At 32.3% G+C, this 19933-nt stretch overlaps 1 protein-coding gene across 1 annotated transcript in view; it reads left to right on the plus strand.

The window, feature by feature from the left end:
- LOC114338604 (DNA (cytosine-5)-methyltransferase PliMCI-like) overlaps nucleotides 1-19933 on the plus strand; it is a 135324-nt gene that overhangs the window by 108153 nt on the left and 7238 nt on the right. Inside the window, exons 15-16 of the mRNA XM_050662953.1 lie at nucleotides 1196-1514; nucleotides 16517-16728. Of these exons, the coding sequence (XP_050518910.1) occupies nucleotides 1196-1514; nucleotides 16517-16728 (531 nt within the window). The remainder of the gene's footprint in view (nucleotides 1-1195; nucleotides 1515-16516; nucleotides 16729-19933) is intronic.

Here is a 19933-nt window from a genome sequence, read left to right on the forward strand (position 1 = left end):
CTGTTTGTTTGTCGAATGGAAAAGATTGTTTCTGATTCTTGGCAAGTTGGAAGGGGAAAGGTAGTTTGAATGATTGAGACAGTTTGAAAAAGAAGTCAGTATGTTATTTGGCAGCGCAGAGGAGCGGTCGACGTTTTGGTGGATAAGTAGTTAGCAAGTACCAGTGGTTGTTTGATAGTGGAGAATAGTGTTGAAAAGTGGAACGAGAGACAGATCAAATTGAGACGAAATACCTCTTTGATTCTGTATTATTGTGAGAAAGAGAGCAGAGAATTTTTGGAGTTTTGTTTGAATCGAGTACGTGTCAAAAGAGGCCCGGTTTGTTGGAGAATTGGTGCTGGTATGCTGATAGTTTTGAAGCTGGAGAACGGAGAGGGCTTTGATGAGTAGCCTTTAACATAGTCAACGAGGGAGAGCTGTTTTGGGTCACGAGAAGACATCAGAGTGAATGAAGCAAAAGGTCAGTCAACTTATGTGAAAGATATTTTTATGTTTCGGAAACTAAAATTTTGAGTAAAAAGAGTAGGAATTAAAATTCCAATATTTCAAAAAGTAAATAGGAAGTATAGCTAATCTTGCGAATACAATTTGGTTTTGTTTATTTTGTTGTACCAAAGTCATCGGAAACAAACCGAAAAATTGTTTTTGTTTTAAATAGAATAAATTTAAGTGGTGAAAATTTCATTCGGACATCTGTGTCCACAGGTTTTTAGATTTGATAGATTTTTCGAGTATTGATTTTGATAAATAAAAGACAATTCTGTATGTTTATTTTATATTTGGCTTTATTTCTTTTCCCTATTTTACCCCGATTAGGATCAACTAAGAGATACTGAACCCACGAGAGAAGATAAGTATAACTTAAGATTATTTAGACATTTTTTTAAAGATTATAAAAAGGCACCCTGAGATTTTTTTATTGTTTTTTTATGTATGATTTGCGACAATTAAATAATTAATCAGATAAATAATAATTAATATAAAATTAATAAGAAGCAGATCATAACAATACATTACGCTATTGTATTATTGACATAAAAAGACCTAAAACCATATATTATGTAGGTACATATACATATTAACATAGTATGTACTATTATTAGAATATCCCGGTTATAAGAATATTTTTGCTTGGCACGAAGGCTATTCCAATAAGCGGCTTCGACTGTATTACATATTTACACTGTTGTTTTAGAATGTGAATGGACAGACTCAGCCCCATATCGAACAATAACTGTAAGAGATGCCATATCTGATTTGCCGTCCATTAAAAACCGTTCTTCTAAAACCGAATTGCCTTACGACTGCGATCCAGAGACACATTATCAAAGGATGTTGAGATGCGACAATAACGTCCTAGTTAGAGATCACGTTAGCAAAGAAATGTCGGCTCTAGTCGAGGCTAGGATCTCACATATACCGACTTATCCAGGAGCAGATTGGCGAGACTTACCCAATATTCGAATATCGATGCCCGATAATACGCAAACTTATCTTTTGAGATATCCCTACAGGTACTTAAAGTTCTATTTGTTATTTTATATTGAATAGTTCTAAAAAGACACAGTTATAAAACATGTGAATTGTATTTATTTATTTAGCGTATGGCTTAAGTACATCACAGAATATATTTAGATTTATGCATTATACAATGCATCACAAACAGATGCCCAGTTTTTTATGTATTAGATTGACCCGTCGGTTGCCATTACAAAGTCTATAGGGTCGCCTGCATAAGCTCTGCGTGGGCAGTCCTGAACAATATGTCTGATCGTCTGTCTTGCAGCGCCGCAGTCACAAGGTATTTCGGGTATTTATATTATATTATATTTCAACAACGTGTTATTAAAATACACTCGCAATTTTCTGTTTGCCAGCTTGTTGTTGAGATGAAAAGCTGATACTTCAGTTTTTGTAGTACTTGGTTGTAGTCTCCATTTCTTAAGGTATTCGCTGAGGACGGATAGGTCATTCGTGAGAGTGATTTCTGTAGTTTCTAAAGATTGGTGTCTTGTTGCAAGGGTCCAATCGTCAGCATATATAAACTTCCGAGATTCGGTTTCAGGCGTGTCAGCAATATAGAGGCTAAAAAGTAAAGGGGCAAGGACAGAACCCTGTGGAAGGCCATTGTTAAGTTTCATCTGTCTACTTGCCTCCTTTCCAATTATAACGTGGAAGGCTCTGTTTGTCAGCATGTTTTCAATGAGGTTAATTATCTTTCTGCGGGGGAGAAATTGTAAATTTACCGATATAACACATGCAAAGCTGTAAAAGATAACTTATAACTTCAGCTTTATCGTCTACTTTAATATGTCAAGAAGAACTTGACATACTCCAACAATGAGGAGAGAGTATTTAAAAAAACTGTTAAACTGGGATTTAGGAAAGGCTTTGGCATTAGAGAGGAATTATTTACTCATAAAGCATTATTTACTATAACACTCATAAAGCGGTGTCGAGGTATCAACTGTGACGTATTCATATGTCTGGTCAAATTTGAGAACGCCTTCGACAAAATACAATACAGAAGGCTTACAAACATCTACGGAATACAGAAATAGATAATCAGGTTGTGAGATTCATTACAAAATGCCTAGCCGGGTAAGATGATGAAAAATTCCCCCAACTCGATTCGAATTCTATATAGGTCACTGTTTAGCACATATAGAGAAACTCACTTTTTGAAATTTTTAGCCCCCTAGGTGGTCACGTGACCCACCTAGATTCTAATTACCTAGGCTTTTTATGTTTTTATTTATTATCTCAGCCGCATCAAGAGCTAGCGAAATACTTTAAATAAAAAAGTTGTAAGTTTCAAAAAGTTCTGTCCAATTTTTTTTTTAAATTTTGGCGGGAAATTTAAATTTTAGGACGATTTTAAAATTTTAAATGAGTATAAAAAAATAACTAACACATTTGTTTCCACGAAAAAAAAATATAACGTGTATTTTTGCATAAGGTTTCACCCTGAATTTTTTCAGATTTTTAAAATTGGTCAAACGTACTTTTAAAAATTAAAAACCGCATTTTTTTGTTTTTTTTTTCGCTTTTTGATACAATTTTATACATGGTGTTTAAAAAAAGGTAACACCGTCACTAGTATAGATAAAAAACTGAAAAACAATTGGGGTTTGCTTAATAAAAAATTTTTGTAATGCCATGTATTTTCAAGATACAGGGCGTTGAAGAAAACAAAATTTTACACATTTTTTACGATTTTGCCGAAACTACTGACAACATTGTAATAAAACTTGGCAGGTTTTAGGTGGTATTTATTGTGCATTTTTTGATATACAATTAAGAATTTTATATTCATCATTGCCGCGCATACGGGTAATGGTCTGAACTTTTTAAACAAAAGAAAGATAGTACGCCACTGACATATTTCAAATTAACAATCATTTTTAAATTCCTCGTTCCATTTGTGACAAAAATCTGTCTTCCCATTTTTTCATACGACGCTCCATTTTTATGCAAATAAAACATCTTAACCCTTACAAAGTATTCGAACTACTATGGTAAGTTTCTATTCAATCTAGTCAATCTACATTATACTCGTAACTCGTACATCCTTAAAAACTTAATTCCAATACTTTGGAAGTATTAAGATATTTTATTTTTTGCATGAGAACGGCGCGTCGTATGAAAAAAAGCGAAGATAAATTTTTTGTCACAAATGCAACGAAGAATTCAAAAATGATTGTTAATTTGAAATATGTCAGTGACGTACTATCTTTTTTTCTTTAAAAAGCTCAGACCATTACCCGTATGCGCGCCAATGATGAATATAAAATTCTTAATTGTATGTCAAAAAATACACAATAACTACCTCTTAAAACCTGCCAAATTTTATTACAATGTTGCCAGTAGTTTCGGCAAAATTGTAAAAACTGTGTAAAATTTTGTTTTCTTCAACGCCCTGTATCTTGAAAATGGATGGCATTACAAACAGTTTTTATTAAGCAAACCCCAATTGTTTTTCAGTTTTTTATCTATTCTAGTGACGTTGTTACCTTTTTTAAACACCATGTATAAAATTGTATCAAAAAGCGAAAGAAAAACCAAAAAAATGCTGTTTTTTATTTTTAAAAGTACGTTTCACCAATTTTAAAAAACTGAAAAAATTCAGGGTGATACGTTATGCTGAAATACACGTTATAAATTTTTTTCGTGAAGACGAATGTCTTAGTTATTTTTTTATACTCATTTAAAATTTTAAAATCATCCTTAAATTTAAATTTCCTGCCAAAAATTAAAAAAAAACATTTTTTCGGACAGAACTTTTTGAAACCTACAACTTTTTTATTTAAAGTTTTTCGCTAGCTCTCGATGTGGCTGAGATAAAAAATAAAAACATAAAAATCGTAATTAGGCTCTAGGTGGGTCACGTGACCACCTAGGGGGCTAAACATTTCAGAAAGTGAATTTCTCTATATGTGCTAAACGGTGACCTATATAGAATTCGAATCGAGTTGGGGGCATTTTTCATCATCTTACCCGGCTAGGCCCTTTATACCGATATCAGAAAGCCATAATTCGAGTAGACCAACAAAAATCTAAAGAGATTCCAATAGGAAGAGTAGTACGACAAGGGTGTGTACTATCCCCTGTACTTTTTAATATGTGCTAAGAAGAGATGTTTAAAGAGACACTAGAAGACATCAATGAAGGCATATCAATTAACGGAACACTAGTGAATAATCTCAGATATGCAGACGATACAATACTCCTTGCGGACAGCAGAGAAGGGCTACAAATTTTGGTTGATAGCACTACGCAGGCCTGCTAGAGGTATGGAATGACTCTGAACACAAAAACAAAGAATGTGTGTACTTTGTACGCAAGTAAGAAGTTATACTTCTATTATATGCTTTCAACGAAATCAATATACTTTAAACAGTTTATTTATATTTAATTTGAATATTAAACTAATTTTAATACTTACTATTTTCTAAAAAAATTTATTAAAACAATACCGAACATTTAAAAAATAAAAGAATAAAACACACACAAACACATTGAAAAATGCCACAAAGAAATGATTTCTGAACAATAATTGTTGCCAAAAATTTTAACTAAATGCGTATTTTCTGAAAAAAATTATGTAATAATATACTTACAATCATAAAATATATAAAAAAAAATAAAAAAAATAGTAACTTGCATTGAGGATCGAACCCGCTTCCCGTCGATCCCGCCGATCGAAAATCAAAGTGCTTTCCCATTGCGCCACATTCGCGTATCAGTCATGTGGGAATAGACACCAACTCAACGTTTACACCATAAACTTTTGACAGTTGTTTATTACTTTTATGAATTTAATTAAATTAGTTCGATTTTTGTGGAATTAAAGGAATATTTTGTGGAATAACAATATATTAGGTGAATATTGGTAGAAATTTTGATAGTAATCAAATTATGTAAATCATAGCATTACATACTATTTTGGTAGGTTCATTTTAAATTTTCCAAATTGGTAGGTACCTATGTATTTTTTTATGAGGATACTGAAACATTTACAATTATTACGTACCTGTCGCTTTCAAAAACTATTTAAAAAGTCACTATAATTATAAACTTGCTTTTTCTCTGCCATCACAACACTAAAAACTCTAATATACACAACTAATATACACAACAATAACTAAAAAAAACAACTAATATACACAACATTTGTTTATCCATAATCTCCATATTGAACAATGATTGACAGATGATTTTAACACCCAATCAGATCACGTATAACGTTTGACCGACTAATACCATACTGTCGGTGTGCGCAGGCGCCCAATAAAATTAAAATTCACCCTCTTGCCTAAAGAAGTATAACTTCAAAAACAAAAATTATGATTGTCAGTAAAGAATAAGCTTGAAAACGAAACGTCTTCTTCTTAAAGTGCCCTCTCCTCAATGGAGGTTGGCTACTATAATTGCAAACTCTTCTCTGTCTTCAGCTGTTCGTATTAGCTGTTCAAAATTTAGCCCTGTCCATTGTCGAATGTTTCTGAGCCACGATAGTATTTTTTTTCCTAGTCCTCTTTCCCTTGATCATTATATTAACATGAATATCATTAATTCAAATAACCTACAAAGTTATGTCACTTCGAAGATTAATTCCGTAAACAGAAGAAATAATCGATGATTACCAGTATGGCTTCCGATCGGAAAGGTCAACAAAAGACTAGATCTTTATCTTGCACTCAATTTTAGACAATAGTTAAGAATACAACAAAGATGTACATACATCAAATTTGCATAGATTTCAAGCAAGTGTATGATCCTGTAAACAGGAATACGGTGTAGAGTTTCTTCTTCTTCTTCTTCTTCTTCTTCTTCTCCTTCTTCTTTTTGTATAGACATGACTCAGTCTGTTTTTTTCAATGTGCCTCTAGTAAGTTGTCATTCCATCGTTTTCGTGGTCTTCCCACTGATCGTCTTCCTATTAGGGAACCGTCTCTCGCTGTCCTGACTACCCTATTTGTTGTCATTCGGCTTATGTGGTCATTCCATTCTATTCTTCTGTTTCTTACCCAGTTATTAATGTTATCCACCTTGCATCTCCGTCGTATATCTGTATTTCTAGCTCTGTCCCATAGAGTCGTACCATCGATTTTTCGAAGGGTTTTCATCTCCGCTCTTTCGAGCAATCTTTTTGTCCTCTCTGTGTCGGGTCGTGTTTATGCCGCGTATCTCATTATTGGTCTGATGACTGTTTTGTAAATTCTGCCTTTCATTTCTTTTCCGATATTATTATTTCTCCATATTGTGTCATTCAGGCAACCTGCGGCTCTGTTTGCTGTATTGTGATGCCTAGGTATTTAAACTCCATCACTTGTTCTATTATCTGACCTTCCAGCTCCAATTTACATATTGTTGGATCTGCTATTATAACCATGCATTTTGTCTTTTTTGAGGAAATTAACATGTTAAATTTTCTGGCGATTATGTTGAATTGGTGCAGCATACGTTGTAAATCATCTTCACTTTGGGATATTAGTATTGCATCGTCCGCATAGCAGATTATTTTTAAGTTGTTTTTCTCCCATTTGGTATCCTTTTTTAGTTCTTACTTTTTTATTATTTCGTCCATGATCAGGTTGAACAATAAAGGACTCAAGGAATCCCCCTGTCTTATCCCATTGCCGGCTTCAATTGGGTCAGTTAGTTCATCTTCCACTTTTACTTTTATTGTGTTGTTCTGGTAGATGTTTTCTATCGTTTTAATTATTCCCAGAGGTACCTCTCTCGAGTATAACAAAAGGATAACGTCCTTTAATGTGACCCTGTCAAATGCTTTCTTAAGGTCCACGAAACATAAATATGCCGGTTTGTTGTATTCCAACGATTTCTCTTGAACTTGCCTCATTATAAATATAGCATCAGTGCATGACTTTTCCGATCTAAAATCTTGTTGTTCTTCTGCTAATGTTATAATTTCATTTAATTTGTTTGTTATCACTTTTGTTGTTAATTTTAATGCTGTGTTTAATAAGTTAATCCCTCTGTAGTTCTCCGGGTCTGATTTGTCTCCTTTTTTGAAGAGAGATATTAAAATGCTTGATCTCCATTTTTGTGGTATTCTGTTTTGTTCTATTATTTTTAATAGTTGTTTAGTTAGATCTTGTCCTCCGTACTTTAGGAGTTCGTTCGATATTCTATATTCTATGTCCCTCTCCTGGGGATTTTCTATTTTTTAATTTTCTTAATGCTTCCTTTACCTCTCCCTCCTCGATGTTTATTTCTTCGTTTGTCGTAACTTCAGGTGTTGGTGGTTCATTATCGTCGCCTTTAGCAAATAGAGATCGGAAGTAGTCTGCCCATGTTTCCTTCTGAATGTGTTTCGCTTTTATTAATTCGTTCATCTCCTTTCTTTACCCTGGTGTGGAATTTAATGGTGGAAATGGGAGTACCCAGAAAGCTGGTGGGATTAGCCTAGATGTGTGTGCAGAATTCATATACCCATATCAGATTTGGCAGCAGAGGTACATCAGATGAGTTTCAAACCGAAACGGGTAAGATCCACTTTCCCCATTTGTAATTCAACTTAGCTTTAAAACACGCAGTTAGGAATGTAAAAGCAGAATTAGGACTATCGACTCTACATTTATTAAGTTCCGCCTTCTAATATACAGGGTGAGCCACGCTCAACGGGACGGAGCCTACCTGGGAAACGGCTAAAGATATTAAAAATTCCTTCCGTAGGAATACGTAGGTCAGTACCGGCTACAAATTAAAATTTGTGAAATATATACAGGGTGTCCCAATTTAGCGTAATGATATAAAGTTATATATTTTTAAATGGAACAACCTATATTTTACTTTAATTTTGAATTCTACTGAACAAAATAATGTTATTTTGTTCAACATTCCCTATACCTATTTTTGACAGATTTCGATTTATTTGGGTTTTTCTGAAAATGTACTATTCGCGAAATTAATTAATTACACATTATCGCATGAATTTTAATTAACGTCTTTTTGTTAGTTAATTGTCAACTGTTCATGCTTTACATCAGAATAATTACCATTTGAAACCAATCTACAGAGTGTTCGCAATCTGAAGTGTCAATGCTGTACAATATTTTGTATAATTACTTTCCTAACTTAAATGGGACACCCTGTATTTTACTTTAATTTTGAATTCTAATCAAAAAAATAATATTACTTTATTAAACAATCCCTATACCTATCTTTGATAATTTTCGATTTATTTGCATTTTTTTGAAAATGCACTATTCTAGAAATTAATTAATTATACTTTATTAGGTACATAAAGTTCTAACTTAAACAAAATACCCTATATTTGAATGCTGTAACAATTATTACAATCAAACTATTATAACATTTTATATTAATATCTAGTATCTTCAGATCTATTTGCATTATGTTACCTGGAACACTAAATGTCGTTAATTACATAGCTCATTATACATTATAAAGAATGCCATGAAAAAACAAAAGGTACCTAGCTGTCAAACTAATAGTCACACTATTAACTATATTGCTCTCAATTAATAGAAATGGCAGATTATTCAATTGAAGACCGAGTAAATATGATTTTAATACATGGTGAATGTGATCAAAACAGTTTGTTAACATCAAGAGTCTATGCTGAGAGATTTCCCTTAAAACGTCATCCTCGTAAAGAAGTATTTGAAAGAGTCTTAACAAGGTTTCGTGAAACTGGCAGTGTTGTTTATACTAAACCAAAATTGATAAATCCCATAACTGAAGATGAAAATACCGAATTAGAAGTTATTCAATCAGTTATACTTTTGCAGTCATACAGTCATACTTTTGCAAAATATCCCTTTAAATATCAGAAGAACAATGTTTCTGCAGCTAGACGGTACTCCAGCACATTACACGCGTAATGTTAGAGAATATTTCGACAGAAAATCTCCCGGAAAGTGGATAGGTAGGGGTGGTGCTGTCAATTGGCCTCCTAGATCACCTGGGTTAACATCAATGTACTTTTTTTGGGGATATATTAAAAGTTTGGTTTATCAAACTCCACCTACCACTGCGGAAGACATGAAAACGCGTATTCGTAATGCGTTTGCAACAGTTACTCCAGAAATGTTAAGAAAAGTAAAACAAAATTTTGAACACAGAGTGAGGTTATGTATTGAAGAAAATTGACACCATTTTGAACATTTAATGTAAATTATTTTTTTCCAGTGTGTTTTGTTTAACTTTATGTAATAAAGTGTAATTAATTAATTTCAAGAATAGTGCATTTTCAAAAAATCGCAAATAAATCGAAAATTATCGAAAATAGGTATAGGGATTGTTTAATAGAGTAATATTATTTTTTTGATTAGAATTCAAAATTAAAGTAAAATACAGGGTCTCCCATTTAAGTTAAGAAAGTAATTATACAAAATATTGTACAGCATTGACACTTCAGATTGCGAACACTCTGTAGATTAGTTTCAAATGGTAAATATTCTGATGTAAAGCATGGACAGTTGACAATTAAGTGACAAAAATACGTTAATTAAAATCCATGCGATAATGTGTAAATAATTAATTTCGCGAATAGTACATTTTCAGAAAAACCCAAATAAATCGAACTCTGTCAAGAATAGGTATAGGGAATGTTGAATAAAATAACATTATTTTGTTCAGTAGAATTCAAAATTAAAGTGAAATATAGGTTGTTCCATTTAAAAATATATAACTTTATATCATTACGCTAAATTGGGACACCCTGTATATATTTTACAAATTTTAATTTGTAGCCGGTACTAACCTACGCATTCCTACGGAAGGAATTTTTAATATCTTTAGCCGTTTCCCCGGTAGGCTCCGTCCCGTTGAGCGTGGCTCACCCTGTATACCAGAGAGAAAAATTTAAACTGCGCAACCAATCTACTGTGGATTATGGATTTTTCAGTGATTCATAACACTGTAGTATGTAGGTACTGTTTATATTATTTTTATTATAGTATGTATGGTTGGTATGAATTACATATTACCTCATATCTCACCCCTCTCTTAATCCTCTTAATTTCTGACAAAACAACAACTAATATAAGCACAACTGTCCGAGTCCGTGGCCTGCCACAAATACATAATTTAATTCAGCAATAAACTGCATCGTATTCACCGTTCATACAGGTTTAGCAGTAACAGACATTGTGTATAGCGTCAAATGCTCCACTAAGGTCGACAATGAGAACCTGCTAATTGTTTCACGACATCTCATATAACTTTGGTTTACACAATTACAGAACAAATAATATCTACTTGTTTTATTGTATTTCCATGGATTGAATAAATCAATATCTTAGAGTTACAATTTTCTAAGCAGTAAAATTATAGTTTCGAAATGTTGGCGAGATCGAAATCTGCAAGCTTTGTTATATATATTTATGTTTTGACATTAGCCTCAAGATGGAGCTGCAGTAAAATTTCAGAATAGTGTACAACAGAACTTGATGTGTAAAAATCTCGAAATTAGATTAATAGTTTTATTAACATTGTTTGAATTACATAAATATCAATTTTCTGGATGATTGTTTAAAAATTGTGCGAAGTTTAGTTTTGCGACAATTTTGTGAATCCTATAAAATGTCCTTTAAAAACATAACATAAAAACAAAATTATAAACTTCAGAGAGATTAGGTACCCATAATAACATAAGTTGCATAGATATCTTAAAACTAAATAAGAAATACACTAAAGGGGATGAACAGGGCCGTGCCGTGCTATGATGCGGAGAGGCAGTCGCATCAGGCGGCAACACCAGGGGGGCGGCAAAATCAGTAAAATAAAAAAATGTCAGATTGTGTAAAAATGTTGTCAGAAGCTATAGAAAACTGAAACGTTACAGACAATATTACTAATGACCAAATAAATGAAAATTTAATGAAATTGCAGAAAATTTTGATATAAGTTCCAAATTTCCAGCTGAAAATGAAATTCGAGCCAGGAGGAAAAAGCGTTTATTTGACTACGAAAAATCTGTGGACGAGCTCTTAACAAATGAAGCTAAATTTAAAATAAATTTGTTCATCTATATTTTAGACATTGCTGTTAATTCTTTGATTAATCGATTTTCGCTTCTAGAAACTCATAATAAAAATTTTAAATTTTTATATGATATTTTTAAACGGGAAATGATGAAACACTAGAAAAATATTGTATGAATCTTCATTCAATACTTTCAATAGAAAAAGAAAAGAAAATCAGATGATATAATGATATACTCCATTAAACCTTTAGAGGTTTTGAACTATTTGTGCCAAAATGACCTGATTTTTTATACCCAAATGTAGTTGTAAATTAAGAATTTTATTAACACTCTCTGTCTCTGTAGCTAGTGGAAAAACAAGTTTTTCAAAATTAAAAACTATTTACGAAGCTCCATAAGACAAAAAAATTAAAAAATTTAGCACTTATTTCTTATTTCATTAGAATTCTCATTAGCTGATACACCTATCTATCCCCACTAGACTACAACAATTTGATTGACGAGCTTGCCAAAAATTAAAGTCAGAAGGGTAACATAACAAGTAACATTTTTGTAAATGTTACTTAAGAGTATAGGCGCAGAATAATTTGCTTGCAATGCTTTTTAAATGCATTCACTTTTTTTCGAATCCTGAAAAAACTAATACTTACCTAAATATTTTTGAAAAACATAAACACGCAGATTGAAAGATTACATTATTACCGAGGGCCGAAAGTCCTTAGAATAAACAAGAGGTTTTTTTTGAATAAAATATTGGAAATTACGCTCAATTTTCTCTTTTTTTTTTCACCCTGTAATTTATTCAAATAAACAATATAGAGATTTTCAGTGATTTTTGGCCCTCGGTAATAATGTAATCTTTCAATCTGCGCGTTTAAGTTTTTCAAAAATACTAATTAGTTTTTTCTGGATTTGAAAAAAAAATGAATGCATTTAAAAAGCATTGCAGGCAAATTTTGAGCCTACCCACTTATTGTAGTGTTAATACATATTTCATTTAATTTAAACTATGTTTTGTTTTTAAAATAAAAGTTTTCGTTCATTTTGTGTAGGTAGTTTCTTAAAAAAAAATAAAACTTAAGTTTCAACAGTATTATTAAGGGGCGGCATTTCGAAGACTTGCGCATCATATTGAAAATATGTACCGCACGGCTCTGGGGATGAAAATAGAGCAACTGTAATAATAAATATTAAATATAATAAATAATTGTCAAAGACCCTCAGGTTCAAAACGACAAATACCGATATGGATGTCAAGCCCAAGAAACCATCCAACATCTTACAGGGACTGATAGACATTTGCTGCAACTGAATACAAGGAACGGCATGACTCAGTAGGAAAGATCCTTCATCAAGAGATAGCAATCAAGCTTGGACTTCTGCAAATGGACCATCTCCCATATTATCAATACGTCCCTGAGAGTATGCTTGAGAATGACAACTACAAGCTATACTGGGGCCGCACTCTACTCACAGATCAAACAGTCAGGACTGCTTTATCCATAGGCAATATAGGCAGTATATGCCTAGGGCGGCAAATTATGAAAGGGCGGCAAAAATACGGTACAAAAAATATTTGTATATAAAAATTAAAATCGAATAACATTTAAATACATACATCGTACATCCATCAATAGAATATAAGTGGGCATTCATTTCTAGAAAAAAAATTGCATTTTCTTAATACTATTCATTCAACTTCAACTCAACAAAAAGGACAGAAGTCGAAAATTTAGGGATTATTGGGCCGTCGGCAGTACCGCAAAGGCGGCGGGCGCACTGTTCCATAATTTTTTTAAACTGAATCCTTTTGGGTTATTCGTAGTTGAAAATTTGCCATTTTGATTGAAAACTGTCGCCTTTTCGGACGGTTTTTTGCGAATACCTTAAAAATTATGCATCTAACGAAAAAAACTATATAAAACATTTTTGTAGCTTATGAAAAATCAAAGAGATTCGTTCCTTCATAAGTCTTCTGGTGATAACATAAAAAGAGATATGGTAGGTGAAAACAATTTTTTTTGTGCGTCCTCAAATGGGTCTGTTCAACTTAATAACAGAGAAATGGTCGATTTTAAGGGTATAATGCTATCAATATCTTTTGTAAGTACTGCCTGAAAAGACATTTAAAACGACCGTACTGTTAAATTTCGATTACATTCAAACTAAGAGAGATATGGTGCAACAAAAAAGGATGACTACTTTATTTTAAGATAAAATGCGAAGTATGTATATTTTAACCCCTCATCCAACAGATTTAAATGCATCGTTTTGCTTCTACAATACCTTTTACTATAGTGTTATTTCTATGTTCAACAAGTTGGACGGGTTTAAAATGTATGGTTTTTGAAAAAAATTAGATCAAATTATAGAGAGCATTTTTATATTTTTTTAAATCTTCCTTTTTCTCCATGTAACTCGAAAATGATAATGAGATACAGTAATGAAAGAAAAATAAAATTGTTATCTAAAAGAAAACCTATATTTTTGTAAGCTAGTTTTTACGTATCTCTTTTCACTTTCGAATTACATGGAGAAAAAGGAAGATTTTTAAGGAAACTTAAAAATGCGCTCTATAATTTGATCTTATTCTTTTCAAAAACCATTCATTTTAAACCCGTCCAACTTTTGAATATAGAAATAACACTATAGTAGAAGGTATTCTAGAAGAAAAACGATGCATTTAAATTCTGGTGGATGAGGGGTTAAATATACTTCTCATTTTTCCTTAAAATACATTAGTCATAAGTTTTTTTGCACCATATCTCGCTTAGTTTGAATGTAACCGACATTTAACAGTTCTCGTTTTAAAGGTCTTTTCAAGCACTATAAAAGGTATTCGTAGCATTATACCCCTAAAATCGACAATTTCTCCGTTATTTTAAGTTGAATACGCCGATTTGAGCATGCACCAAAAAAAAAATCTTTTTTCACCTACCATCTCTTTTTTTTTATTAAAACTAGAAGATTTATGAAAAAATGAATCTCTCTGATTTTTTATAAACTACAAAAATATTGTATATAGTTTTTTTCGTTAGATGCACAATTTTTATTGTATTCCCAAAAAAACAGTCTCCGAAAAGTGTCATGTTTCAATGAAAATTGCAAATTTTTAACCACGAATAACTCAAAAAGTATTGAGGTTTCAAAAAAATTTATAAAACAGTTATTGCTTAGAATTAGGTTCTCTGGCCACTTCCGGTGTTAGTTTGATAAAAAAAATTTCCACCCTCGAGAACGGGTGGGCACCACCCCTAAGTTAAAAGCATCATAAGACATAGCGTAGACTTTGTTTCTTGAGCTATTCCCTACTTATAGTGAAAATATCAAGTAAATTGATGCAGTAGGATGGAATTCGGAGCCAAATACCCTCACTGACTGCACTAATAGATACCTACATCATTCATAAAGGTTCATTTGGATACCACAATAAAATCACCATTCACCAATAATTGATATATTATCTAAATATTTAAAGAAGAGTGGATTTAATGATATTTTGATATTGCTTTGCGCATTTATTTGTGCCTCCCAGTTGCCAACCAACGTGTCCGCTGAAAGATCATTTTCGAAAATGTCAAGAATTTAAAATAGTCATGAAAATAATTTCCGATCAAGTACGACGCAAGAACGTCTTAACAATTTGTCGATTTTGTCCACAGAAAGTGACGTAACAAAGGCGATAAATTATGACGACATTATAGATGATTTTTCCAAAGAAAAATCAAGAAAGAAATCTGATGTGATCGAACTGGAATGACAATTTTATGTATTCTTATTTAAATAAAAAAATCTGCTTACAATTTTTTTTTCGCAAAAATGGTACATTCTTAAAGGGCGGCTACTAGAGAATTGCCTAGGGCGTTAATTTGACCTAAACGCGGCCCTGCAAACAGTGCCACATAATAGACCAGATCTCTTACTAGTTAATAAATTAACAAAAAAAACAACACTTTTATTAATGTGGAGATACCTAACAACAATAATCTACGTACTAAATTAATTGAAAAGATCTAAGACAACGGAGAATGCAAAGTACCCATACAATACCGATTATTATGTCTACTACTGGAGTCATTCCGAAAAACCTCCTCGACAACATAAAAAAGCTGGGTCCAAATGAACATATGTATAAGACCATGCAGAAAGCTGTACTACTCACAACGGTCAGATGTGTACGAAAATTTTTGGGAGATACACCTGCGTACCAAGTCACCTAGGGCTCGATAACACGGAAAGAGTCCCACCAGAGCTCAATTCTTTTGATACCGTAGGTATCTGGAATGAGTCAATTTTCCCCTTAGATGGAGTGTGAGCCGTATGGCTAAATCTGGATAATAATAAATAAAATAAAAAAGGAAAGACAATAAAACGACAATTACTCTCGACTATATGCGGCAAATGGGACAATAGTGGGATGCTAGTCACTATATGGCTCAGAGACTTGGGTGACAAATAATGGAAGAATGAAAAACCTAATAAATGTAATAGAAATGATGTTTTGAAGAAGTTAACACTAAAGAACAAAGTGCGAAATGAACGAACGGGGGAATCAATGAATGTGAAGGAAACAGTAAATGATGAAATATAAGAAGATATTCTATTCAAATGATAAAGGAAGAACGAGACAAGAATATCGCTTGGAACTTCGAAACCAAACAGGAGGAGGAAAAGAAGACATCCTAGATTGCATCAAAACGGTAAAATAAAAACAGAAATCGAAAAAAGAGACTTACTGAAGAAGATATAAATACATCAAATGAAGAAATGGCGATTGCAATCCTGTAAAAGGGCAAACAGAATATGCAGTGTTTATCAATCTATAAAATTAATCAATTTGTTATCAATCCTATAAAATGAAAATTACATGTTCTCTGAGAGGATTTGGTATTATTTTAATAAAAATTCTATATTAGATCTATATATAGATCGATCATATTATAGATCTAATCATTTTTAGCTATTACTTTAAAAGTGATCCAAATTGTTTATCCCAGAAATCGTTTTTGCAATTGATTGATTGAATGTATATTTCAGAGTTAACAAAACGAGAGGAGGCGTATGCCAGTGTATACTTGGGAAACCTTGTGATCCTTCAGACAGACAAATATATACCTTAATTCCTTGGTGCTTGGCTCATACTGCTGATCGTCATAATCACTGGGCAGGACTTTATGGTAGACTCGAATGGTTTGGATATTTTGGTACTACCATTACAAATCCTGAACCCATGGGAAAACAGGGTAGAGGTAAGAAAAAAACATTTTTGTACGTAAGTAAAAATTATGTATACACACATTTTTGTCACATTTATGTCACACTCACATTTTTGTCCATTATTTATAAAATTTCTTTCGACAAATATTTCCATAATTCTCTTGTCCCCATTATATTTTTAGTTCCTGTTAGTTTTGAGAAAAAAATCTTCTTCTACTAATATACTGTTACCCTCTCAAGCGTCTGATTTGGATTCCAGTTTTTCTTTTACCCATTTATCCATGCCTTTCGTCGATCTAGTCTATCGATTTCCTACTGGCTCATCGCCTTCACCTTCCCAATTCTAATATTTGCCTTGTAATTCTTTCTGATTTCATTCTATTAATATAGAGATGAGATTCTGATATAGATTTGTAGATGTAATCTAGAGTTGTAGATTCTGATATATTAAATAGCATTAAAAAATTAAAACCAAAAAAGTCCACAGGACCTGATGAGATACCGTCTTATATTTATAAAGGTTGTGCTGAGTTTATAATTAAGCCTTTAGTTTTTATATTTAATTTAGCAATTGAACAAAATCGATTTCCTAGCTATTTAAAAAATGCTGTGATCTCTCCTGTACATAAAAATGGTAAAAAATGTGACATATGTAATTATAGACCAATTAGTATCTTGAATGGAGTCGCTAAAATTTTTGAAAATATTTTATATTTAAATATATATAATTTTGTAAAAGAATCAATAACAAATTCACAACACGGTTTTCTCCCAGGTAAATCTACAGTTACTAATCTTTGCCTATTTTCAGAACATGCGTGTAATGCAATAGTCAATAAAAAACAGCTAGATGTCATATATACAGACTGCGCAAAAGCTTTTGATCGGGTGGACCATGGCATACTCTTAAATAAGTTGGTTGAATATGGTTTCTGTGAGAATGCATATAACTTTATGAAATCTTACCTGCTTCACAGATCACAGATAGTAAAGGTGGGAGGAACATTTTCAGGTCAGTTTAATGCCAATTCAGGTGCCCCACAGGGTAGTAATTTAGGCCCTTTACTATTCCTACTTTTTATCAACGATTTACCAGCATCAGTAACTGTTTCAACCAGCCTACTGTATGCTGATGACTTTAAACTTTTTAGAACAATCTCATATAATGAAGACTGTCATATGTTACAGTCTGATCTAAGTCATGTGTCTGGTTGGTTTAGAATTAATAAGATGTCACTTAATATTAGCAAATGTTCAGTTGTCACATTTACTCGTAAATTAAATTATATCATTGAAGATTATCATATAGATGGTGTAGTTATAGACAGGAAAAATTTAGGGATCTGGGGGTCAATTTTGAGTCAAACATGAGCTTTCATAAACATCTTTATAGTATTGTAAATAAGGCATATAAAATATTAGGTTTTATTATACGTAATTCTAGGGACTTTGATATTGACACAATTATAAGGCTCTACAATGCCATTGTAAGACCAAATCTAGAATATGCGTCAGTCATATGGTCCCCAACAACAGCTTTTAAAACGGATTTAATTGAAAAGGTTCAAAAGCGTTTTTTAAGATATCTTTATTTCAGAAAATATAGAGTGTACCCTTATATGATCTCATATTATTCAATGCTAAGGTATTTCAAAGTCGAAAGACTCTCTGCTAGAAGGGATCGGCAGTCTGTGATGTTCATATATAATATTGTAAATAATTTTAAGTATAAAAGCTGTGGAATGGTGAATTTTGTACATTTTAAGATACCAAAGATTAGGCTGAGAATTATAAATAGGAAACCTTTTTTTGTATGGAACAGTTTATCTCCTATCAATAATATGCTCAGAGTTTGTAATGAATTTTTAGACCAGCATCCAGAACTGGATTTTTTCGATGCAAGTTGTAAAGATATTCAGAAACTTCTGGTGGGCTGGGATAATTTTCAGATGCAATTAGAAGTTATATAACATATAGATCTATATCATATATGTGTATATATGTATTTTCTTTTGTTATTATTAGTCTGTTGTTTTGTTTGTTAGTTTGTAAGTTGCCATCACCTGTGATTACCATTGTAACATTTTTTTTTGTTTATTACTGGTGTTTGTGATGTGTACCAATAAATAAATAAAATATGTCCTAACCAGAACATTTGCTTCTGTTTAATATACTCAGCTACTTATTTTTCTCCTGTCTTCGTTTTTTATTCTATCCCATTCTGTTTTCCGGCTATTTTTGTCAAATGTTTTAATTCGATTACGTTTAATTTGATTCATTTTGTTTCTGAACTTTCCAGTTTTCTCTTGCGTATGTTATTATTAGCACTATTATCGTAGTTTGCAAATTTTTCTCTTGATTCTGTTTTTACATCTTTGTGTCCTAATATTGTCATATTAATCATGTAGATTTGTTTCTTCTTTTTGTTATTTTCGCGTCTAATTTGCCATCATCAGTCACAATGCTGCCCAGATATCCCTACGTTGATATTTTTTCTAATACTGTTCCATTACATTTAATCTCCTTCTTGTTTTTTCTTCTTTTTGATTAAATGATCATTTTTGTTTTGTTTATATTTACCTACCTCCATTTTTATTTTTAGTACTTTCTTCAGTCCACCAGTTCGCCAGCCTTTGCATTTTATTTATATTATTATCTACCAATACAATAATCATCTGCATAGAGTAAACTCTGTAATTTTACTGGTTGCGCATTCCTGTATATTTGATACCAGGCATTGATTCATTACCATATGAAATACTACAGTTACTAGGTGACAAAGGATTACATATCATCCATTCTATCTGTGTCGCTGTTTGGAAATCAGGAAAATGGCCATCTGATTGGTGTACCTCAATTTATATCCCACTACACAAAAAAGGAACTACTACCAGATGTGAAAACTACTGCACACTGTCACTAATAACACATGCTAGTAAAATCTTGTTGCATATCATCAAAAACAGATTAAAAACCTATCTACATTACCAAATACCTCAGGAACAAGCGGGGTTTGTAAAGGGTAAAGGTACAAGGGAACAAATCCTGAACCTGAGACAACTCATTGAAAAGTCTATAGAATTTCAAGTACCTATGATTATATGCTTCGTTGACTACCAAAAGGCATTTGATTGTGTAAGCTGTATAAATCTGTGGTCAATTTTAATAGAAATGGGAGCACCAATGCACCTGGTGACACTTATTAAAAATCTGTACCAGTCTAATATAGCGAGAGTA

This window comes from Diabrotica virgifera, chromosome 10, assembly GCF_917563875.1.
Source record: "Diabrotica virgifera virgifera chromosome 10, PGI_DIABVI_V3a".
Classification (NCBI taxonomy): Eukaryota; Metazoa; Arthropoda; class Insecta; order Coleoptera; family Chrysomelidae; genus Diabrotica; species Diabrotica virgifera.